The 25,931-nt window shown below is 45.3% G+C and overlaps 1 protein-coding gene across 1 annotated transcript in view; it reads left to right on the top strand.

Annotated features, from left to right (window-relative positions):
* TTYH2 (tweety family member 2) overlaps positions 1-22,377 on the top strand; it is a 116,444-nt gene extending 94,067 nt beyond the window's left edge. Inside the window, exons 7-14 of the mRNA XM_075350685.1 lie at positions 9,108-9,177; positions 9,256-9,311; positions 9,380-9,472; positions 13,424-13,516; positions 13,640-13,782; positions 14,033-14,218; positions 15,730-15,808; positions 21,557-22,377. Of these exons, the coding sequence (XP_075206800.1) occupies positions 9,108-9,177; positions 9,256-9,311; positions 9,380-9,472; positions 13,424-13,516; positions 13,640-13,782; positions 14,033-14,218; positions 15,730-15,808; positions 21,557-21,637 (801 nt within the window). The 3' untranslated portion in view covers positions 21,638-22,377. The remainder of the gene's footprint in view (positions 1-9,107; positions 9,178-9,255; positions 9,312-9,379; positions 9,473-13,423; positions 13,517-13,639; positions 13,783-14,032; positions 14,219-15,729; positions 15,809-21,556) is intronic.
* The last annotated feature ends 3,554 nt before the right edge of the window (positions 22,378-25,931 follow it).

Below are 25,931 nucleotides of genomic sequence, written 5' to 3' on the forward strand. Positions count from 1 at the left end.
AGTACTACCATATAGTCCCCAAAAAATACTGCAATATTCAGCCTTTATAAAACCGCCATATAGTGCCCAGATTGTATGTAACATCCGAATAATACAGCAGATGAATTCCCAAACTATTTCACCATGCACTGCTAAAAGTACTAGAATTATTACGGGCTAGGAAATCTGAGCCCTTGAGGTTGCTCAATTTGCCACCCCTAAAATCAGGCCGTCTTGCCTTTATAAGTGTGTACGGAACCCTGTTTGATTGTTCACTCATTCATTTCATGCATAGGCATTAAAGACAAGTTAAAAAAGCCACTATAGTGCACATTAAAAATGTGAAAACTGTTCTAAAATATCTGACTTCTAGACTGAGATATGATCAATGGAAGTTGCAGATCTAAAGCCTGAGGCTGCACTACTGAGAGATTCTAGTGTCCTCTTCTGATTTGTGCCTCATTGTCATGGAAACCATATTTTGAATTCACACAACTTCTCCATGACAACGCTTCACCTGAGAAGAATCAGAAGGGGACGTGTTATCAGAATCTCTCAGTAGTGCAGCCTCGGGCTCCGGGGCCTGTAACTTCAAGTGACTGTATCTCAGCTTAAAAATAAGATATTAGGATTCCGTTTTCACATTTTTTACTGACATTAAAGACCTTTTTAACATCCTCGAGGTCAAGTTCAGATGTGCAAAGTCAGATCTCTCACATTGTGTATCCGGAACATGATACCCAGCTCTGAGGTGCCCTGATGGTTGCTGCTGCCCTCTGGGAAACGAATATCTCCCTGATGGGGGTTGTGATCTTTCTCCTCTGTTTTCTGAGCTCCGCCTTCGCCTTTTTCTGATTCCTCCAGTCGTTGATAATTGGATTTCTTGATTTTCTCGAGAGCTCCGGCCTTTCCTGACTCTTTCTGATTTGCAGATAAGATTCTTTCCTTCATGGTTGTGAGGCAGAGAAAAGATTTACCCAAATTACAGGCGGGTAGGAACGAGTAGTGATTGTCATTAGGAGGAGCACACCTCAACGGTCACACGGGAAATTCAATTCTTCACCCTGTGGATGAGGCCACCAGTGATCAATGGGACCCTAAAGGGGTTGTGCCCTCTTTTAACAAAAGCAAAGCTACAGTATAAGCTGTGAGAACCCCCTTACCGCCGCTCTTAGTTATTTAGAGGCTCATACGACTTTCTGATCTCTTTTTATTTCATTATTTTTGTGAACAGAAGTCATGGCGGAAAAAAAGAGATTTTGCCCAGGGCTGTGGAGTCTGAGTCTGTGTCCATTTTGGTGGAGTCAGTATAAAATGGACCGGCTCCGACAATACAGTTGAAACCAGACGTTTCCCTCCACTCTCTATAAAGACACATCTGCATGTTTTTCTTACTACCTGACATGAAATCAGAATTAACCTTTCCCATTTTAGGTCAATTAGGAACAAAAATGTATATTTGCCAAATGCCAAAATAATGAGAGAGAATGATTTAAGGCATTATTATTACTTTCTGCAAAGTCAAAAGTTTACATACATTTCATTAGTATTTGGTACCATTGCCCATAAAAACTGTATGACTTGGGTGAAACGTTTTGGAGCTCCTTCCACACGCTTCTCACCATAGTTGGTAGGTATTTGGGCCCATTCCTCCTGACAGAACTGCTGTAACTGAGCCATGTTTGCAGGTTGCCTTCCTCGCAGTGGCCTTTTCAGCTTTGCCCATACATTGTCAATAGGATTGATATCAGGGTTTTGTGATGGCCACTCCAAAACATTGAGTTTGGTATCCTTAAGCCACTTTGTAACCGGTTTGGCAGTATGCTTCTTTGTCCATTTGGAAGACCCATTTCCACCCAAGCTTTAAGTTCCTGGCTGATGTCTTGAGGTGTTGCTTCAGTATTGCCACATAATCTTATTTCCTCATGATGCCATCTATTTTGTAAAGAGCACTAGTCCCTCCTGCAGCAAAACAACCCCACAACATGATGCTACCACCCGTGTTTCACAATTGGGATGGTGCTCTTAGGCTTCAAAACTTCTCCCTTTTTCCTCCAAACGTCACGATGGTTATTACGGCCAAACAGTTCAATTTTAGTTTTGTCAGACCACAGAACATGTCTCCAAAAATTAAGGTCTTTGTTCCTGTGTGCATTTGCAAACATTAATTTGACTTTTTTTTGTTTCTTTTGGAGTAATGGCTTCTTCCTGGCAGAGTTGTCTTTCAGCCCTTGTTAATACAGCACTCGTTTCACTGTGGATAATGACACAATGTTACCAGCTTCCACCTGCATCTTCACAAGGTCTTTTGCTTTTGTTCTTGGGTTGATATGCACATGTCTGACCAAAGCATGTTCATCTCTGGTACACAGAATGCGTCTTCTTACTGAGCGCTATAATGGCTGGACATTCTTATCTTGTTTGTACTCATGTATAATTGTTTGTACAGATGGACAAGCCACCTTCAGTTATATGGAAATTGCACCCAAGGATGAACCAGACTTGTGCAAGTCCACAATTCTCTTTAGGTTAAATTACGGTGTCTGCTGTAACTTCCCGAATTGAGCAGACTCTGCTCCGGAGTCCACTCAGTATAGTGTTGGAGCTCATACATGGGACTTTCCCTATTGATCAGGAATAATTGGTAACGCCCATTTGTCTATTTATTCATAGATTTCTGTGAGGAATAGCACAACGCATCATTTCAGAAAAAATGCCCCAGAATTGTTCGATTTTACTTGCATTTCCCATAAATGATCAATTCTTTGCCAACTTTTCTTAAGACGTTTTGTTCCTCAGTTATTCATCCTAGAAATATTTTGGGGGGAGGGAAAATAACACCCAGATGTTCCGTTTCTCCTTGTTAAGGGGTGTGTTGAGCAGTTTGTGACCGTAGAGACGTGCCTAATCGACATGTTCAATAGTAACACCCAAATCTCAAGTTGGTTAGAATTATTTCATAGTATCATAGTATCATAGTTTTTAAGGTTGAAGGGAGACTCTAAGTCCATCTAGTTCAGCCCGTAGCCTAACATGTTGATCCAGAGGAAGGCAAAAAAACCCCAATGTGGCAAACAAGTTCCAATGAGGAAAACAATTCCTTCCTGACTCCACATTTGGCAATCAGACTAGTTCCCTGGATCAATACCCTGTCATAAAATCTAATATACATAACTGGTAATATTAAATTTTTCAAGAAAGGCGTCCAGGCTCTGCTTAAATGTTAGTAGTGAATCACTCATTACAACACCATGCGGCAGAGAGTTCCATAATCTCACTGCTCGTACAGTAAAGAATCCTCGTCTGTGATTATGATTAAACCTTCTTTCCTCAAGACGTAGAGGATACCCCCGTGTTCCAGTCGCAGGCCTAGGTGTAAAAAGATCTTCGGAAAGGTCTCTGTACTGTCCCCTCATATGTTTATACATTGTGATTAGATCCCCCCTAAGCCTTCGTTTTTCCAGACTAAATAACCCCAAGTTTAATAACCTGTCTTGGTATTGCAGCCCACCCATTCCTCTAATAATCTTGGTCGCTCTTCTCTGCACCCTCTCCAGTTCAGCTATGTCCTTCTTATATATCGGTGACCAGAATTGTACACAGTATTCTAAGTGCGGTCGCACTAGTGACTTGTACAGAGGTAGAACTATATTTTTTTCATGAACACTTATACCTCTTTTAACCCCTTAAGGACGAAGCCAGTTTTGTCCTTAATGCCCAGGCCATTTTTTGCAATTCTGACCAGTGTCACTTTATGAGGTTATAACTCTGGAATGCTTCAACGGATCCCGGTGATTCTGACATTGTTTTTTCGTGACATATTGTACTTCATGATAGTTATAAATTTAGAACGATATTTTTTGCTTTTATTTGTGAAAAAAATCGGAAATTTGATGAAAATTTTGAAAATTTTGCAATTTTCAAACTTTTAATTTTTATGCCCTTAACCCAGAGAGTTATGTCACACAAAACAGTTAATAAATAACATTTCCCACATGTCTACTTTACATTAGCGCAATTTCTGAAACAAAATGTTTTGGGGTTAGGAAGTTAGAAGGGGTCAAAGTTCATCTGCAATTTCCCATTTTTTCAACAAAATTCACAAAACCATTTTTTTAGGGACCATATCACATTTGAAGTGACTTTGAGAGGCCTAAGTGACAGAAAATACCTAAAAGTGACACCATTCTCAAAACAGCACCCCTCAAAGTACTCAAAACCATATCCAAGAAGTTTATTAACCCTTCAGGTGCTTCACAGGAACTAAAGCAAAGTGGAATGAAAAAAGCAAAAAATAAAATTTTACCTAAAATGTTGCTCTACCCCAAATTTATTCACTTTTAGAAGAAATAACACAACAAAATGAACCCCAAAACGTGTTACCCACTTTCTTATGAACACGCCAATACCCCACATGTGGTCAGAAACCTTTGTTTGGACAAATGGGAGGGCTCGGAACAGAAGGAGCAATATTTGAATTTTGGAAAGCAAATTTGGCTGAAATAGATTGCGGGCACCATGTTGCATTTACATGTCCGCTAAGGTACCTAAACAGCAGAAACCCCTCACAAGTGACACCATTTTGGAAACTAGACCCCTTAAGGCTTCTATCTAGGGGTATAGTGAGCATTTTGGATCCACAAGTACTTCACAGATTTTGATAACGTTACGTTGTCACATTGAAAATTTTCATTTTTTTCTGAAAAATGTTGCTTTAGCATCAATTTTTTCACTTTTTCAAGAGGTAATTCCAAAAATTTGACCCCAACGTTTGTTACCCACTTTTTTATGAGCGCGGTGATACCTCACTTGTGGTCTGAAACCTTTGTTTGGAGAAATGGGAGGGCTTGGAACGGAAGGAGCAATATTTGAATTTTGGAAAGGAAATTTGGCTGAAAAAGATTGCAGGCACCATGTCGCATTTGGAGGACCCCTAAGGTACGTAAACAGCAAAAAAACACCACAAGTGACCCCATATTGGAAACTAGGCCCCTCAAGGAATTTATCTTGATGTTTGGTGAGTACCCTGAACCTCCAGGTGCTTTACAGAAGTTTATAACGTTGAGCCATGAAAATAAAAAAATAAAATTTTACCACAAAATTGTTACTTCAACCAGGTAGCTTTTTTTTTCACAAGGGTAACAGGAAATAAATCACCATGAAATTTAATGCGCAATTTCTCCTGAGTTTGTTGATATATTGTATGTGGTGGAAATCAACTGTTTGGGCACACTACAGGGCTCAGAAGAGAAGGAGTGCAGTTTGACTGCAAAATTGGCTGGAATCAATAGCGGACGCCATGTTGCATTAGGAGAGCCCCTGAGGTGCCTAAGCAGTGGAGGTCCCCCACAAGTGACCCCATTCTGGAAATAAGACCCCTCAAGGCTTTAATCTAGGTGTATATTGAGCATTTTGAATCCACGAATACTTCACAGAATTTGATAAGCTTAGGTTGCCATATTGAAATTTTCATTTTTTTCACAAAAATGTTGATTTAGCGACACATTTTTCACTTTTTCAAGAGGCAACAACAAAACGTGTACCCCACAGGTTGTTATCTAATTTCTTGTGAGCGCAGGGATACCCCACATGTGGCCAAAAACCTTTGTTTGGATAAATGGGAGGGCTTGGAATGGAAGGAGCACCATTTGAATTTTGGAAAAGTTGAAGTAAATTGCGCGCACCATGTCACATTAGCAGGGCCCCTTGGGTACCTATACATCAGAAACCCCCCACAAGTGACCTCATTTTGGAAACTGGACCCCTCAAGGATTTTATTCAGGAGTATAGTAAGCATTTTGAATCCACAGGTACTTCACAAAAATGTTGCTGTAGCAACAAATTTCTCACTGTTAAGGGGGCTTTACACGCTGCGACATCGCTAATGCGGAGTCGTTAGGGTCACGGAATTGGTGACGCACATCCGGCCGCATTAGCGATGTTGCTGCGTGTGACACCGATGAGCGATTTTGCATCGTTGCAAAAACGTGCAAAATCGCTCATCGGTGACATGGGGGTCCATTCTCGATTATCGTTACTGCAGCAGTAACGATGTAGTTCGTCGCTCCTGCGGCAGCACACATCGCTATGTGTGACGCCGCAGGAACGAGGAACCTCTCCTTACCTGCCTCCCGGCCGCTATGAGGAAGGAAGGAGGTGGGCGGGATGTTCCGGCCACTCATCTCCGCCCCTCCGCTTCTATTGGGCGGCCGCTCAGTGACGTCACTGTGACGCCACACGGACCGCCCCCTTAGAAAGGAGGCGGTTCGCCGGTCACAGCGACGTCGCCGGGCAGGTAAGTATGTGTGATGCGTCTCCGCAATGTTGTGCGGCACGGGCAGCGATTTGCCCGTGTCGCACAACAGATGGGGGCAGGTACCCACACTAGCGATATCGGGACCGATATCGCAGCGTGTAAAGTAGCCTTTAGGCTATGTGGCCATGATCCAGCGACACGGCGTCTAGTACCCAGTGTCAGCCTCCTGCAGAAATGTGAGTGTTGTCCACGGGAGAACGCAGCTGCCCATGCCCACGAGTTGGGTTCAGGCTGCTGTGGACTTTAGTTCTATTCTACCTGCAAAGAACACTCATCTCCGCAGCATAAATTGACATGCTGAGGCTCGGGAAGCTGCGCCACAGGTCGGTTTATGCTGCGGAGAAAAGAAACACAGTGGGCACGGGATTTCTAAAAATCCTGCCACTGTGCTTCTACTGCACAACGCAGCGTTATGGACGCAGGGAAAACACTCTGCGCCCAAAACGCTGCAAACCCTGATTGTGGGCACACAGCGTAAAATGCTACAGTGGATGAATGGATAGATGTCAAACATATATAACGTCCCACCCCCCTGCATATTCTAAGCTGGCGCCCTTTAGTGCCTTTCATGTGACACTAAAGGATGCCTAGCCTTGTATTTAGCCCAAAAAAAAAAAAAATAATTAAAATAAATGACGTGGGGTCCCCCCTATTTTTGATAGCCAGCTAGGGTAAAGCAGACAGCTGTAGCCTGCAAACCACAGCTGACAGCTTCATCTTGTCTGGTGATCAATTTGGAGGGCTCCCCAAGCTGTTTTTTTTTTTTTAATTATTTATAAATAAATAATTAAAAAAACAAACAAACGTGGGGTCCCCCCAAATTAGATCACCAGCCAAGGTGAAGCTGACAGCTGGGGTCTGGTATTTTCAGGATGGGAAGAGCCATGGTTATTGGACTCTTCCCAGCCTAAAAATAGCAGGCCGCAGCCGCCCCAGAAGTGGCGCATCCATTAGATGCGCCAATTCTGGCGCTTCGCCCCAGCTCATCCCGCGCCCTGGTGCGTTGGCTAACGGGGTAATGAATGGGGTTGATACCAGGTGTGTAATGTCACCTGGCATCAAGCCCAGCAATTAGTTATGTCACGGCGTCTATCAGATACCCGACATAACTAATTGACAGTAATAAGAAAAAAAATTGACAACAAAAAAAAATTTATTTGAAAAAACACTCCCCAAAACATTCCCTGATTGACCAATTTATTGAAAAGAAAAAAAAAATCCACTATAATCCATTTGGATGTCCCACGTTGCCTCTGGACCTTCTAGAATATGGGGGGCATGTTCAGGGAACGTATCCCCCATTTTCTAGGAGGGCAGACCCTCCATTTGAGGAGAGTGGGTGCAAAGAATCTGCACCCACCCTCCCCGGGTCACAGCTGCACAGTGCTGAGCAGCAGCCAGCGTCTCTGAACACAGGAAGCTGTCATCTGCTCGGCACATGTGACCGGAGTCTGCAGAGAAGGAGCCGGAGGAGGGGGCCGCGGGGGATCAGCGCTCCGGTATGTATGACACCGGGGGACACCAGGGGGGGGGTAGGGGGGGACCCGGCAGGGCCTAGGGAGCAGGTTTCTGTCGTATGTGTTATGGCACATACGACAGAAACCATAGGAACACTGTAAATGCGGCCGGCGCGCTGCTGTGCTCTCCGATGCGCGCGGCCATCTTGGATTTTCGGGAGGGGGTTGGGGGTCGGGGGGGGCACTTTGGGGATACCGAGGGGACCGGAGGGAACCGGGAAAAAGATTTATCTCCCATCTGGCATGTTTGATCATGCCAGATGGGAGATAAATGATTTTTTACCGGCGCGGTCATTTACTATAACTTGATGATCGGTATACGGTGTATACCGGTCATCAGGTGAGCGGGGACCGGAAAAACCGGCCCGAATCATGATCTCCAGGGTCTCGGCTACCCCCGGCAGCTGAGACCCCGGAAATTTTCTGACTCTGGGGGGCGCTAGACCCTTTTTTCCGACCGCCGTTTTAAAACGGCAGAAAGGAATAAGTACCCTTTTTTAGTGCCGTTTTAAAACGTAACGCGGTCGTAATGGGGTTAATACATCCCATTATTTTATTAGCCCTGGCAGCAGTTGCCTGACACTGTCCACTAAAGTGAAGTTTACCATCCACCCATACACCCAAGTCTTTTTCTGTGTCTGTTTTACCCAGTGTTCTACAATTAAGTACATAATCATAAATGTTATTTCCTCTACCCAAGTGCATGACCTTACATTTATCTACATTAAACTTCAATTGCCACTTCTCAGCCCAATCCTCCAATTTACATAAATCTCCCTGTAATATAAAATTATCCTCCTCTGTATTGATTACCCTGCAGAGTTTAGTATCATCTGCAAATATTGAAATTCTACTCCGCATGCCCCCAACAAGGTCATTTATAAATATGTTGAAAAGAAGGGGGCCCAATACTGACCCCTGTGGTACCCCACTATGAACTGAGACCAGGAAGAATAACAGAAGAACGATGCAACACTTAAAGCTGCTGCTGTCACCCTATATCCCCACACTGTTCAATCAATGTTGACTGTAGAGTTTGTACTCTATTGCCAAGGAGAGTGATAAAACCAAGAGGTCTGTTTTCTTTCATGCATTTCCAGGAGGATTAACAGAGTGTATATACGTATTTGCTGAAGCAGACTTGTCAGGAGAGCTGGCTGGTCCTCAGCCCTCAGGGTAAGCTGGGTGGCACGACCATTTGGGTCGGCACTTAGCTTTCTTGACCATTTCTGCATCTGGATTTAAGAGGGCAAGGCTCTACTTGAGGCTGCTGTTAACCCCCTAATGTCTTGTAGGGCACCAGCGATTTCTGCGTGGCACCTGACAAATTCATCATGAACATGACGCAAGATCAGATCAGTGCAGGTAACGTTTGCCCCCTGAGCGGCCATAGCCGGGCACCCGTGATGCCCAGTAACCATGTATTGTGTCTTATCTTTGCAGAAGTCGTCCATTATTACTTGTACTGCAGCCAGAGTCTGAAGAATCCCTTCCAGCAGGTACGTCCCAGGATGCTGCGTTACTTCATGGCTGCCTAACCCTTACACTCACTGATCCCTCCTTCCAGGCCCTGAACGTCTTCCAGAAGTCGCTGACCACCATGCAGATCCAGATACAAGGCTTGCTTCAGTTTGCCGTGCCCATATTTCCTACGGCCCAGGTAAGGCTACCAAGATTGGCTCTCAAATCCTGTGGTTTCTTCCTTCTAGAGAAGAATCTATTTGCATTTTTCTTTTCCCCATGGACCATCGACTGTGAAAAGATTTCCTTACTGAAAACCAGTTCTGCCCCACATGAATAATTTTATATGGACTGATGATCTATTTACCTGCAGTTTCCCAAACTGAATAATTCTGACTGTGCACAGCCACCACTAGGGGGAGCTGACGGATACTGCTGGTAATTGGAGCTCTATAAATGTACAGTGGAACCTTGCTTAGCGAGAACAATCCGTTCTGGGACTATGCTTGTTAACCAAGTTACTCGTTCAGCAAAGCAAGATTTCCCATAGGAAATAATTGCAATGCAGACAATTTGTTCCACAACTTGTTAAATGTCCCATCCTGGTCCCCTACTGTGCCATTCCACACACGTACAAACACACAAGCACACACACACATTATGCTCACCTTACTTGCTGTTCGCCGGTACGGGCTGTGTATCGAGTAACCATCAAGACGAGGGAGGAACTTCCACTTCCAGAGCGCTGACGTCAAAGGCAGGAGCCGCTTGCCTCTGATTGGCCAGTGCGCTGCCTTTGAGTAGCGGCTGACAGCAGAAGGTCCTGCCTCATCGCAATGCTTGCCGAATGCCGATACACATCAGCATTACATTACCGGCAAACTACAAGAACCATGAGGCCGGTGATGGAACGGAAGGTAAGGTGAGCATAATACTGTATGTGTGTACGTGCGTGTTTGTTTGTGTGCGTTTGTGCGGACTGTAAGAGCGCGGTGGATGTACGGAACCGGAAGTGTGTGCGGTGAGTATTTTGCTCGTCCAGCAAAGCTTTCTCGTAAACAGAGTTACAAATTTACAGAAAGCCTTGCTCGTTAGGCAAAATACTCGCTAACTGGGTTACTCGTTAAGCGAGGTTCCACTGTATATACATGACAGCGCCGCCTTCAGGCTGCAGTTTGATATTGCCATTATGCAGTGGCGGCATGCACAAGGTAGAATTGCTCAGTACCCAGCCCCTTCCACCATATTGTATTCACAATCCTAGAAATCGGTGTTCTCTGAGTCCTTAATACTAACCATTCCTGCTGCAGCACATTTTTATTTTTTTTTGTTTTTTTATTTTATTTTTTTCCTCCTTATTTCCAAGAGTCATCACTGTTATATTTTCCTTATTGACACAGACACATAAGGGTTTTTTTTTTTTTTCGCAGTACGAATTATAGTTGTAAATTACATAATTAGTTTTGCCACATAATGTACTGGATAATGGGGGGAAATACACAATTATATCATTGTTTTGTTTTATTTAGTTTACTTTTTCAAACTTTTATTGGGCAATAAAATTGATCGTGTAACATGATTAAAATACCATAAATGCTGTTTTGTCAGTTGCCGCACCTCCCACAAAAACGCAATATAAAGCTTGTAAGTGCGCCAAATTGGATCAATAAAAATGTCAGCTTACCACATAAAAAAGTTATATATGTGTATATGTATGTATATAACATTTACATGTATAGTGTGTGCGTGTTTCTCTGCAGCATTTGTACATACAAATACACATACGCGTCCAGCTCTGCCACAGTCGCGCGTACACACACACACACACACACACACACACACACACACACACACACACACACACACACACACACACACGGCTCTGCTATGTACACACACACATATGGCTCTTCTATATACACACGGCTCTGCTATGCACACACACACGCGGCTCTGCTACGTACACACACGCGGCTCTGCTACGTACACACACGCGGCTCTGCTACGTACACACACGCGGCTCTGCTACGCACCCACACGCGGCTCAGTTTTTTTTATATTTCTAGTCCTGCCTTCTGATTGCGCACTCCCTCCACCAGCCTGGGGCATTTTCTAATTAGAGCTGGATCCTGCCTGCCCTTTAAATTGTAGACTTTCAGCCTGAGTAGAGGTATATAAGGTTATGGTCCCAACAAAGAGAGATGCCTTGTCACTGGCTGTTGGGCTCTCATGAATTGGCCAATTTGTGCTCTAAGTACCTTTTTTTTTTTTTTTTTTTTTTTATAACTGTTTCTATAGTGGTAATTCAATTCCAATTTCACATGTGTTCACATATTGTAGCATTTCAGAGTGTAGCTGTATTTTTTTGGTTATACATATACACACATTCAGCTCTGCTCCATATACATACACACACACACACACTCTGCTACCTACACAAACACACCCACCCGGTTCTGCTACATACCTACACACACAGCGCTGCTACATACACACACACACACACACACACACACACACACACACACACACACACACACACACACACACAGAGTTCTGCTATATACATACACTGAGCTCTGCTACCTACATACACACACCCACCCGGCCCTGTTATATACACACACAGCCCTGTTACACACACATACACACACACACCCAGCAACACACACAGTCCTTCTACATACGTACACACACACACACATACGTACACACACAGAGCTCTGCTACCTACATACACACACACCCAGCCCTGTTATATATACATACACACATACCTAGCAACACACACACAGTCCTTCTACATACGTACACACACACACACACACACACACACCTCTGCTACCTACATACACACACACACACCCAGCCCTGTTATATATACATACACACATACCCAGCAACACGCACACAGTCCTTCTACATACGTACACGCACACACACATACGTACACACACAGAGCTCTGCTACCTACATACACACACACCCAGCCCTGTTATATATACATACACACATACCTAGCAACACACACACAGTCCTTCTACATACGTACACACACACACACACACACACACCTCTGCTACCTACATACACACACACACACCCAGCCCTGTTATATATACATACACACATACCCAGCAACACGCACACAGTCCTTCTACATACGTACACGCACACAGTCCTTCTACATACGTACACACACACGCAGTCCTTCTACATACGTATACACACACACAGCTCTGCTACATACACACACCGTAGCCTCCTATGTAAATGAGTTCCACACTCCTATATACTTTGAGCCTCTACATAGCCTCCTATATACATTATTATCCCACATGGGAACATCACATACTCCCCTCTCTCCAGTTCCCCCCCGCTTGGCTGCACTGATCCCCTGCACAGCTGTCTCATACGCCAATTGGTGGAAGAAGGGGTTGGTGGCCCCTCTTCCACCAATATATTCACCGCTATCTGCATCCTGGATAGCGGTGACATAGGGCGGCGTGCAGCAGCTGGCCGTACTGAACAGCCAGAGGGCCGTATATTGCCCGCGGGCCGCACTTTGCTCAGCCCTTCTGTAGACTAATTAGATGCACACACATCTTCTCTAAGATGTTTTCTTGCTAAACTAGTGCGTCTTGTAGTCCACAAAATACTGTAAACAGCACAGTGGGCTTTTGTGCGGTGACTCAGCCGGAGGATTGTACATGTGACAGTAATAATTAATAATAATTGTATTCATTTATATAGCGCTATTGATTCCACAGCGTTTTACATACATTGGCATCACTGTCCCCATTGGGGCTCACAATCTAGAGTCCCTATATGTATGTCTTTGGAGTGTGGGAGGAAACCGGAGTACCCGAAGGAAATCCACGCAAACACGGGGAAAACATACAAACTCCTTGCAGATGGTGTCCTTGGTGGGATTTGAACCCAGGACCCCAGCGCTGCAAGACTGCAGTGCTAACCACTGAGCCACCGTGCCGCCCAGTAAATAGAAGGGTATCAGTAATGCATCTATACGGACCCGTGTAATTAGCTTGCGTTCTATCCTGCATTTACCACTGTCTTTTCATGAAGCAAAAGGTGCAATTCCTGCTCCGATCCTGAAAAACCAATGCTGTTTCTCCCCTGCTTCTTCCAGAAAGATCTGCAGGGCATCCAGCTGCTTCTCAACGCGTCCGAGTCTAATCTGCACCAACTTACTGCTCTGCTGGACTGCCGGGGACTGCACAAGGTAGGGGGAAGGGCTGGCCATTATCACACATGCATCACTGTTATACAACACTACGACTTCCAATAATCTGGAATATGTGATAATCCGGCAGCCGCTGGATAACCTTTCATGTCTCTCTCTCAGGATTACTTGGAGGCTCTTATTGGCATCTGCTATGATGGAGTTGAAGGATTACTCTATCTCGGCCTCTTCTCTCTTCTGGCAGCATTTGCCTTCACCGCCATGGTATGTGCCGTGCCACAAGCCTGGAAACATATAGTCGCAAGGTGAGCTCTAGAATTGGCTGCAATAAAACTGGTGTACTCTAGGGGGCAGCAAATCTTGTATTCCCTCTTATAGCAAACTGTGTACCACCGATTCCTCTGGATTTACAGGACTGTGAAAATGTATGTCTGTGCCACAGAGCTTGCAATCTATTATTGCCTTGCAAATGCCATTTAATAATTCTGCAGTGATGCTATCACCCAGGGACAATATATTTATATCCATAGTAATCCTAAGGAGTTTGCATTTCAGAGACCGTGATTACAACGACATGGACGAGGCGGATCCCTTTAACCCTCAGGCTCGCCGTATCGCGGTGCACAACCCCAACCGGGCGCAGCTCCGGAGCTTCTGCAGCTACAGCAGCAGCCTGGGCAGCCAGGCCAGTCTACACCCGCCGGGGCAAACCATCTCCAACGCTCCCGTTGCAGAGTACATGTAAGTAGTGATTGCAAGAGGTACAGTCAGTTGTAGCAGAGCTGAGTTTTCAATTGATACAGCTCATCTTAAAATGTTACCTGCTGATTCAAGGGCATAGCCGGATGGTGGTCTGCCCATGCAGGTGCCTTGAGTGCAGTGTTCCAGAGGGGAGCTTTGCTCGGGGTATTTATATGCAGGACTAGCGGCAGCAAACAGAACCTTTGCCCCGATGAAAGCTAGCCTTGCAGAGCTGTGCTTTTAATAGGCATGATCTGATAGTCTAGGGGGTGCTAAAGTGCAATTTCTTGGAGAAGTGGGTACTTGGCAACCCTGGCCTATATAAACCTTCTTCATGAGCCCAGCACTAAACGCAGATGAAAAATTAAACTCTGCTACACCTGGAGGTTGCCGCTTTCATTCTCTGATTGTCATTTTCAGAAATAGATCATTAGTAATCCCCAAGTAATCAGTGATCAAAGCTAGCGTGAGCTCAGTTCTCCTGCAGCGCCTCCACAGGAGACATACGGCATCACATTGCTCTTACTGAAATTCATGGGCAGTCTTTGTACTGTCTATTGCCCAGAAAGGCCAGGTCCTCAGGAGCAAGTCACGATCTTTAACCAGATTGTAGCTGGTCAATAGTTGAGGGTCTGTAGGGTTGGACCCCCAAGTCATAAAAGGGTTTTCTGGTTGTAGAAAACTCTTGCCCGATTGGTAAAAAAAATAAAAAATCTTTTCTTTACTCCCGAAACCCAGATCCAATACTGCTCCCAGTGTCTGTTATTGTCTGCAGCGCCAATGTCACGTCAATAGCACTGCAGCCAATCACTGAGCTCATAGATCCTGCTTGAGTTGGCCAGACGTCGTCTCTGGCCGGACGGGGCACGTTGTCTCTGGCCGGACGGGGAGCGTCGCCTCTGGCCGGACGGGGCGCCAAGCTGGCTGGCTGGACTAGAGTCTATTCCTGTCATTAATAACACTGCAGCCAATCACTGTTCTCATAGGCCCTGCTTGAGTTGGCTTTTTGAGCCACTGTGCCAGCTGATTGGGGCCACTGTGCCGGCTGATTGGGGCCACTGTGCCGGCTGATTGGGGCCACTGTGCCGGCTGATTGGGGCCACTGTGCCGGCTGATTGGGGCCACTGTGCCGGCTGATTGGGGTCACTGTGCCGGCTGATTGGGGCCACTGCGCCGGCTGATTGGGGCCACTGCGCCGGCTGATTGGGGCCACTGTGCCGGCTGATTTGGACCACTGAGCTTACCGATTTTGGCTGCAGCGTTGCAGACAATAATAGGCATCAGGATCAGGGGTAGAAACTCAGTGCTGGATCTCGAGGAGGGTAAGTAAAGCACAGTTTGTATTTTGTTAAAACAAACTACCGCTGGAGGAAAAGGCTTTCCTGAAACTGGAAAATCCCTTTTACTTATTGCAGTTAATTGGGTATTTGAAGATTAATGTAAATGAACTGAATGCTCCTTTCTCTACACTTTCTGCATGACTTAACCCTCGTCTCTTCTCTTTCTTAAAGGAACCAGGCAGCTCTGTTTGGTGGTAATCCCCGGTATGAGAATGTTCCACTTATCGGGAGAGGATCGCCACCACCCACGGTACGCTGGGCCTCAGAATCCAAATCCTTCTTATAACCCAAGGTCATTTGAAGTCATACAGGACATCAGAGACTTCATTGACCATGGCAGAATAGATTGTTGGTGCCCCCTCTTGGCACCTACACGGTCTATGGCACTGCTGGTTTTTCCCCAATATTTGCATTAGACCAATTTATTATTCTTCATTATGATGAAGAAAATGTGGCTGCTTCATTTCAAAAAATAGCGCCACTTTTATCCACAGGCTAAGTGTGGTATTGCAACAAAGTCATAATTCAGGTGAACACAAGATTGAGCTTCAATACCACTCACAACCTAAAGAAGAGTGGTGCTATTTTCCTGAAGTAGACATGTAATTATTCTCAGATATTCCCCTATAAGTTATTTTTATTGTTTAGCCCTCAGATTTTGATTTGTGGTGGGACCCCAAATTTGTGATCGGAGGGGTCCCCTTGAGAATAAGCAATAATCGGGGAGTGATTAAGCAATAAGAGCTCAATGGCCAAACAATGTAGAAGTAGGAGTCACGTGGTGCCAATATCATTAGGCGATATCCTGTGCCATCCTGTAGCTGCCTGCATGTGTGCCCAACTGAATGTTCCCAAATGAGCCTCCCCACCTCTCATGTCTCTATTGGACTCCATAGACTTTAAAAATAATTTTAAGGTAGAAGTTTAAGGATCTTAAGATGCAAATTACACTGCCTATTATCTGCTATGGAAAGTGGAGGGGTGAAGAGTAAGATGCAGGGGGGAACCAGGAAAATTGTGCTGAGCTTTCTAACAAGTCTTTTGCCTCACCCCAGAGCTGTATTCACAGCTACACTGCTCAGTACTGCTGTATAATTTCCTCCATGCTTCTTTTGCTTCTGTCTGTATGATAACTAAGGAATGAAGAGCAGGAATGCCTCCTTGAGTATAGGAGACGACATAGCAGCTAGTTCCCTCTCACCAGCTCAGAATTGAAATTTAAGAGGGAGGCCCTGCAGAGGAGGAAACAAGTGAAAATGCAGGATACAAGACATATAATGGCTAAAATATTGCATTATTACTCAAGTATATACACGGGACAGCTTATACTGAAATATTTTTGAAAGTATAGTTAACTTTTAATTGGGCCGTAGTCTTCAGATAGTTGTGAGCCAAACACTTGCTATTCCACTTGATTTCCCCCATAGACATGCACATTTTGCCTTTATGAATGGGTAGAGGGGAAAAAGTCACTGCCTGACACCTCTGGTGGCGAGTATATTTCATCACGAACAATAGGATGTCAAAATCCCCAACCCCCCCCTCCCCGACCCCTTTCCAACATCAGCCATTTGGGAGGGGTCAGAGTACATTGTTGCAGTAATGGCGGTATAGAGTAAGTAGTAGGGTTTAATGAGATATCACACCTTATTACAAGAATCTTATTACTACAGCAGTGCTAGGAGTGTTGTTGAGCGCTGCTAAGCCTATCCTCGGTACAACTATTACTCCTGATTTCCCCAACCCCCCCCATTGATATACATAATAATCCTCTCAGGATAGCTTCTCTATCCTGAGAATAAAAGGATCAGGCATGTTGAAATCAAACTGCCTGATCCTTCTTTTTCCCCTGCCATCTGCCAGCCAGAGTATATTAATCTCAGTAAAAATAAGGTATTGAGTAATACGTAGGTTTGAGAGATTCCACTGTATACAAAAATCTGATTATTACAGCTGTGATTGGAGGCGTGTGAGTCCTGTCAAGCCTGGCCTTAGTTAAGTGGCTCTGGATGTGCCTCCCGACAATCTGGCAACCAGTCTGTCTCAAATTCATGGAGTCACATGACACGCCGCATCTCAGCCGGCATTAGTAATCAGATTTTTAGAAAAACCCCTTTAAGATCCCAAAGATTATGATGTTTAACCATGGATGTGTAATGTGGGTGCCAAGTATGCTTTCTAACAAGCCTTTTACTAAAATACTGGAGGTTTTTTTTTATTCATTTTGCTCGTCGCTCGCACTTCTTTTCCTCCCGCTAATCCATCTTTTGTTTTTGCATGCCTGTTTTGGAGCTTTGTAATGTTAAAAACAAAAACGTAAGTTGTGTCACTCTCTTTAATGTGAATCTGTCTGCTCCCCCTCCCCTCCATCCATCCTACATCCATCCTAAAGCTCATCATAGGGTTTCCCTAAGAAAATAGATATTTAAAGGGCACACTAACTATTTATTGAGTTGAATTATTTGTTCTACTAGGTATGCCATAACAGTGTTGACTGCTGGGAACACGGTGCCAGCATAAGCGCTTCATTTATTTCTTATATGCAGTGGGTACGGAAAGTATTCAGACCCCTTTAAATTTTTCACTCTTTGTTTCATTGCAGCCATTTGGTAAATTCAAAAAAGTACATTTTTTCTCATTAATGTACACTCTGCACCCCATCTTCACAAAAAAAAACAGAAATGTAGAAATTTTTGCAAATTTTTTATCAAGAAAAGCTGAAATATCACATGGTGATAAGTATTCAGACCCTTTGCTCAGTATTCAGCTAGTACAGCCATGAGTCTTCTTGGGATCCTGGATTTGGGGATCCTCTGCCATTCTTCCTTGCAGATCCTCTCCAGTTCCGTCAGGTTGGATGGTGAATATTGGTGGACAGCCATTTTCAGGTCTCTCCAGAGATGCTCAATTGGGTTTAGGTCAGGGCTCTGGCTGGGCCAGTTAAGAATGAGAAAATATAGAGAAGAATTGCTGTATATCAGGGATCAACCAAAAACTTGTATCAATGACTAGGAATATTTTATTGGTTCAAAAAAACACATACATAAATATCAGAGTGAAAAAGTGCAAAAATTAAAAACATTTAAAACAGTCAATGATTTGACCGGTAACGAACATCCCAGATCAAGTGCTGTAGAATATTCATGAATAAATACATCTAAACACAAAGTCTATAACATGAGGCATACCTGCAAGCAAAGTGCACAATTAAGGCTAGTTTCACACTTGCGTTGGGCGAAATCCGCTGGGTCCGTTGCTACGTCGTTTTGACGCATCCGTTATTTTTGTGGTGTCAACGGATGCAACGGATCCGTTATTTCACAGGAATTTATTAGCTGATTCCTGTGAAATAACGGACCCGTTGCATCCGTTTGGCATCTGTTAGGCGTCCGTCTAACGGAATGCGTCGGCTCTGTTTTTGGGGGATTTTTTTCATTCTGGGCATGCTCAGTAGAATTTAGCGGAATCCAGCAGCGGATTCCGTTGATTCCCAAAGACAGTGGATTGCGCCAAAAAAACCCCGGAAGTGTGAAAGTGCCCTAAGCCTGACACCACCAACCTTGTTTCAGTGGAATAAAATAAAGTAAATCTATGTGCGCACAGTGCGTTTTTCGCGGCGTTTTTGCTCGTTTTTCAGGTGCGTTTTTGGCCTCAAAACTGCATGACTTTGCTTCCCCAGCAAAGTCTGAGTTTTCAATTTTGCTGTCCGCACACAACTTTTTTTTTAAGTTGCGTTTTTGAGCTTAAAAAAAAAAAAAAAAAAAATGGACATGTCAATTCTTTCCTGCGTTTTTCTGCGTTTTCCCCCCATGCAATGCCTTGGAAAACCGCAGAAAAACGGAGAGATCAAAAACGCAGCAAAACGCAGCCAAAAACTCACCAAATCGCGGTAAAAACGCGTGCGTTTTTTGCCGCTGGTGTGTTTTTGTGCATTTTTAGCGGCCAAAAACGCAGCATCAAAAAAACCGCAGTGTGTGAACTTAGCCTAACCTGGAAGGAGTATATGATGGCAAAATACTATGATAGAAATCAATGATGACATACAAGAAGGTCAAATCAATTAAGCCAACCCAGGTCAATACAATCTAATACCTATCTGAACTAAATTACCCACTGGTACATAAGGTGTCACATTTTTCCCATCTCTGGTGACGGAACGCGTGGGGAAACATCCCAGACGTAGGCTGTTTTTTTTTTTTTAATCACGCTCCGCTCACCTTATGAAATGCAATGAAACAAAGTGAAAAATTTAAAGGGGTCTGAATACTTTCCGTACCCACTGTACAACTCCAAAACTTGTGTATGAGTAGCCACTAGGAGGAGCTCTCTGCAGATGCATCTATACAAATGTATGGGAGCAATAGGGATACATTAGCTGCAGCTCCCCCTAGTGGATTCTGCAGGAAATGTACATACTGACCCCCCAGACCAGCTTAGATATTCACCTGTGCGTTCAGCAGATACAGCAATCAATGGTTTTACATAAGACTGCACCCTGCAAGTCCTGAAGATGTTTACTGAGTGCTTTGTGTGTCCTCGGGTGTTTTCTCAGACCCGACCGCACAGCAGAAGCTTCTACAGAAAAACCTTCCATCCCATCGCGTCCTGTTCATTAGCCGCTCCATTAAATATATAGGACATTTAAGTGCTGTGGTTTTCCCGGGGTTAGAGACAGAATTATGCAGCTAAGTAACATGTAGTGTACCAAGGTCTAAAGCCCAAACCAATCAACCCCCTCCCCCACAGTGTGCTGCAGTAATATAGAATTAGGCCGGAGATGAGGCTGGTGTAATAAGGAGGAAGACTACTCCGCCATCTCTACACCAGCAGGATTGTTTAATTTTCATTGCTTTTAGATGCAGGGGTGTCCTGGTGGGACTTGCATCTTGACATAGGCTATTGATAGAAACCACCCAAAATAGCGTGGATTTCAAGTCCCTGCTCCGGTATTTTTTATATAAATTAGCCCTTTAGCAGTGATGTGCCCACCATAGAGGCATGGCACCCAACCATTAGGGCGGGAGAGGGGCTGGCACTGAACTGGATTTCCTGCTTGCCGTCAGCCCCCACTGAGGGAGCTCATGAAACTGCTTGTCCTGCTTGCTGTGACCACCACTAGGGGGAGCTCGTGAAACTGCTTGTCCTGCTTGCTGAGACCATCACTAGGGGGATCTCATGAAACTGCTTGTCCTGCTTGCTGTTGAGCCATCACTAGGGGGATCTCATGAAACTGCTTGTCCTGCTTGCTGTGAGCCACCACTAGGGGGATCTCATGAAACTGCTTGTCCTGCTTGCTGTGAGCCACCACTAGGGGGATCTCATGAAACTGCTTGTCCTGCTTGCTGTGAGCCACCACTAGGGGAGCTCATGAAACTGCTTGTCCTGCTTGCTGAGACCACCACTAGGGGGATCTCATGAAACTACTAGTCCTGCTTGCTGTGAGCCACCACTAGGGGGGCTCGTGAAACTGCTTGTTCTGCTTGCTGTGACCATCACTAGGGGAGCTCGTGAAACTGCTTGTTCTGCTTGCTGTGAGCCACCACTAGGGGGAGCTCACTGAATTGCTTCCTCTTATTTCCTGTGAGCCAACACTAGAGGATGCTCATGAAACTGCTGTTTTGTTGTTTTCCTTGCTGTGGTGTCCACGACCAGGGCGAACTCATGAAACTGCTTGTCCTGCTTGCTGTGAGCCACCACTAGGGGGAGCCCACTGCATACATATATTTCTGCCATTTAGTACTAGTTCCCTATGTAGTGAGCTCCCCCTACTGGTATCCGCCATCATTCAGAATTAGATTAATTAGGTGAAGTAAATTTAGTGGACTTCTTATTGGGGGGGGGGATTTGGCCTTATTTTGAGTCTATGCTTTCCGTGCCCCTCATATCTAAGGAATCATTAGTCTCTCATGGTCTCTGTATACTCTCCCCTGTCGATGTATACGTGTCTGTATGTCATAATGTCGTTTCACCTAATTCTGATTGTATATTTTTTTTCTAGTATTCTCCCAGTATGAGGGCGACCTATCTCTCCGTCAATGAGGAGCCATCCAGCATTTATGGCAACGAGTATCCAGCTTAGACCCACTTTTTTACCAGTGTCTGTGGACGTCTCTCCTCCTGCCAAGATGTAATGGGAAAAGAGACTGCAAAAAAAATGCTTGGCTGATAAAGGGGAGTAATAGCACACAGGCCTACTGGACTACAGGAATACCCTCTCCTGCAGTACAAAAAGGGGACCAGACTATGCCCATTAATACAAAGTAATGCCATAGAAGAATTTTAGGCTTCAAGTTGAGGTTTAGAATTTTTCGGGAGGGTAGAAGGTGACTACCCATTTCCAATTTCTCACATAAGAGCCCAGAGAATAATAGAATATGAATATGACAGCTCCTTGTAGGTTTGTAGATCCACCTTGCCCTAAAGTAGTTAATAAAACATGGTTTGACTCTTTGGCGCCATCTGCTGGCCCATTGGTGTAAGAGCCATTGAACTAAATTTTTTTCTATTAAATCTAAATTCATATCAGTATTGCAGGGGCTCAGGAAACCCCATCCGATCTGAAACTGATGTATCCTAAAACACATGAATGCGTTAAACAGTGTTTTCTATGTACACGTACATGATCATCACTCACTGGGTTTTTACTATATGCACTGATATGGGTGTATAGACTGATCTATGGTGACTACTTGTATTGTTTTTACTTGTTTAAAGAAAAAAATAATGTTGCCCAATTTTTCGGGGCACCTGCTTTATTTTTTATTACGTGCGACTTGTCTTTCTTCCAGCCCCTGGAAATAAACAGCTTAAGGACTGAAATTCAGTGTCTGTGGTCATTTAATGGCAGGGCAGGGGTCGTATACATTGATAAAAATCTCAGCTGCAGTACCGGACATGGCCGGGGTCGTATACATTGATAAAAATCTCAGCTGCAGTACCGGACATGGCAGGGGTCGTATACATTGATAAAAATCTCAGCTGCAGTACCGGACATGGCAGGGGTCGTATACATTGATAAAAATCTCAGCTGCAGTACCGGACATGGCAGGGGTCGTATACATTGATAAAAATCTCAGCTGCAGTACCGGACATGGCCGGGGTCGTATACATTGATAAAAATCTCAGCTGCAGTACCGGACATGGCCTGTGAGTCAGAGTGGTGCTGTTTCGGGGAGAAAGTAGCCTTATACATCCCCTTTAAGGGTATCTCCATTCACACTTTGTACATATATCAATACATTCCTGAGATAAATGGTAAATAGATTTTGTAAAAATATTTTTTTTTAAAAACTTCTTGTATACATTTTTATCAAATTCTTAATGTCACTCCCATGATGCCTCAGCATAAGTATCAATCAATTAACCTGGGAGGAGCGCAGTCCTGTGCTCTCTGTCGCCCTCTACTGAGCAGTTATTACTTTTCAAGCCCATTCAGCCGTTATATACCTGTATTAACTGATAAAATACTGCCCCCTGTGGACAGGAATATGGCGCTGAACACCAAGGGACAGTAGAAAATCCCAAATCATCAATCCCTTAATGCTGAGCCAAAAGATGGCATAGAGGTCCACTTATTCCAATATGTGCCCTGCAATTCTCCATTCTCCCTGTAGGGGCACTGTTGGAACAAATATGAAGACCCAATTCTGGTGGCTGCTACCAGAGAAACCTCAAAGGGAATGTTATGTTATAACACCAGGTGGCGCTGTTCTATCACTACCTCAAATGTGGTCTAAACATACACTCGCATATACATACTCCAGTCACATCCAAAGCTGTATCTAGAAATTGACCCACCCTCTTTTCTAATATCCTGTTGAAGTGCATCATGGGAGAAAAGCTCTTCTGTTTCCAGCAGTGATACTGAACAAGAGGAGTCCACATATGAAGTCGTGGAGCCTCAGGAGTTCACGCAGAATTTTGAATGCAGCTTTGGATGTAACTAGAGTATAACATTCATGTTCACTGTTCTATCTGTAAATTAGAAATTGCAGCCTCCGACTCTATAAAGACTTCGGATTCTTCAGGACGTCGCTCAGTGGCTTGTCTTTTATCTAATTACTGGGGATTTCTAAACCTTCCATTAGCGCTCTCCTCTCTGCACGACTCCAGTTCTCCCAATGCTGCAGCGACAATAGAAGAACGTCTGAGAAAAGCAAAACAAATGAACCCAGGACCCGAGTGCCGGGGGGCGGCGATGTCTCAACACAGAAGAAGGCTAATTGATTGTGACAGGACGTCGGCCCGAAGACTGGAGGCAGAATGAGGAGCCAAGGCATCAACAAAGGAGCAAATAAATGAGGGGTGGGAGTACATATATAAGGGGGCAGGGTGGGCGAGGTACCTACATTGTGGAGGTCTTTCATAGCTGCAATGCTCTGCGTGTCCTGAAACCTATCATAGCTGCGATGCTCTGCGTGTCCTGACACCTATCATAGCTGCGATGCTCTGCGTGTCCTGACACCTATCATAGCTGCGATGCTCTGCGTGTCCTGACACCTTTCTATCATAGCTGCGATGCTCTGCGTGTCCTGACACCTTTCTATCATAGCTGCGATGCTCTGCGTGTCCTGACACCTATCATAGCTGCGATGCTCTGCGTGTCCTGACTCCTTTCTATCATAGCTGCAATGCTGTGCATGTCCTGACACCTTTCTATCATAGCTGCGATGCTCTGCATGTCCTAACACCTTTCTATCATAGCTGCGATGCTCTGCGTGTCCTGACTCCTTTCTATCATAGCTGCGATGCTCTGCGTGTCCTGACACCTTTCTATCATAGCTGCGATGCTCTGCATGTCCTGACACCTTTCTATCATAGCTGTGATGCTCTGCATGTCCTAACACCTTTCTATCATAGCTGCGATGCTCTGCATGTCCTAACACCTTTCTATCATAGCTGCGATGCTCTGCGTGTCCTGACACCTATCATAGCTGCGATGCTCTGCGTGTCCTGACACCTATCATAGCTGTGATGCTCTGCGTGTCCTGACACCTATCATAGCTGCGATGCTCTGCGTGTCCTGACACCTATCATAGCTGCGATGCTCTGCGTGTCCTGACACCTATCTATCATAGCTGCGATGCTGTGCGCGTCCTGACACCTTTCTATCATAGCTGCGATTCTCTGCCTGTCCTGACACCTTTCTATCATAGCTGCGATGCTCTGCGTGTCCTGACATCTTTCTATCATAGCTGCAATGCTCTGCGTGTCCTGACATCTTTCTATCATAGCTGCGATGCTCTGCGTGTCCTGACACCTATCATAGCTGCGATGCTCTGCGTGTCCTGACACCTATCATAGCTGCGATGCTCTGCGTGTCCTGACTCCTTTCTATCATAGCTGCGATGCTCTGTGTGTCCTGACTCCTTTCTATCATAGCTGCGATTCTCTGCCTGTCCTGACTCCTTTCTATCATAGCTGCGATGCTCTGCGCGTCCTGACACCTTTCTATCATAGCTGCGATTCTCTGCCTGTCCTGACACCTTTCTATCATAGCTGCGATGCTCTGCGTGTCCTGACACCTTTCTATCATAGCTGAGATGCTCTGCGTATCTGTGCCGCCCCCGTGCCAGCCGCCGATGCTGCTCGGATCCGGACCTTCAGGGGTGGTGGCTAAAATGGGGGACGTAGATATTACGGCCTAACCCGTACAAGTTCGTGACGCCACTCACGGTGTGTGGTGAGGTGGGACACCACCGCTGCGGTTACGGGGCACCCGGGGGAGATGTTGTGCAGCAAGATGTTAACCCCTCCGTGGACAGGGATGGTGGCCCCGAAACCCAATGGCTCTGGTGCAGGGGGAATGACGACCGCAGAGGGTGCGGGTGTACTCACTGTCAGTAAAACACGCAAGTCTCTGGTAAACCAAGGCGGTTGCATTCGGGATCCCCCACCCGGCTGGTGGTCTCTATCCTTTTCCTGCACTGCTTTAAGTAGAAATGACTTCCCAGTTTGAAACGTAGGAGTCCGCTCCCGGCTGGATGTGGCCTAAGGAGCCGTGCCCGCAGACGCTGGCCCGTGGGATCTATGGGCCCTGGCGGTGACCTCTTATCCCTAATCGGTGGGCTGTTGTCTTCTATGAGGGACTTTGCGTGGGACAGGACCTCTAGTCCTGGCCTCAATCGGTTAATTACCCAGCTCCAGTAGGTTCTGGTCCTGGCTTCAGGGTCTGAGTACCCCCCTTTGTGCTACGGTTTCCGGGTCGATTCCCCGTGTCGGTACCGGCGGGCTACAACCCTGTCCCGGTCCACCTCGGTTCCACCGAGCCGTCTTCCCGTTTCCTGCTGACGGAGACCACAGTCTGCCTCGTAGCCAAGGCACCAGGGCTCCTACCCTGGCAACATTCAACTTGGACTTGACTGCTGGAGCTA

The sequence above is a fragment of the Anomaloglossus baeobatrachus genome, chromosome 5 (assembly GCF_048569485.1).
Source record: "Anomaloglossus baeobatrachus isolate aAnoBae1 chromosome 5, aAnoBae1.hap1, whole genome shotgun sequence".
NCBI lineage: Eukaryota > Metazoa > Chordata > Amphibia > Anura > Aromobatidae > Anomaloglossus > Anomaloglossus baeobatrachus.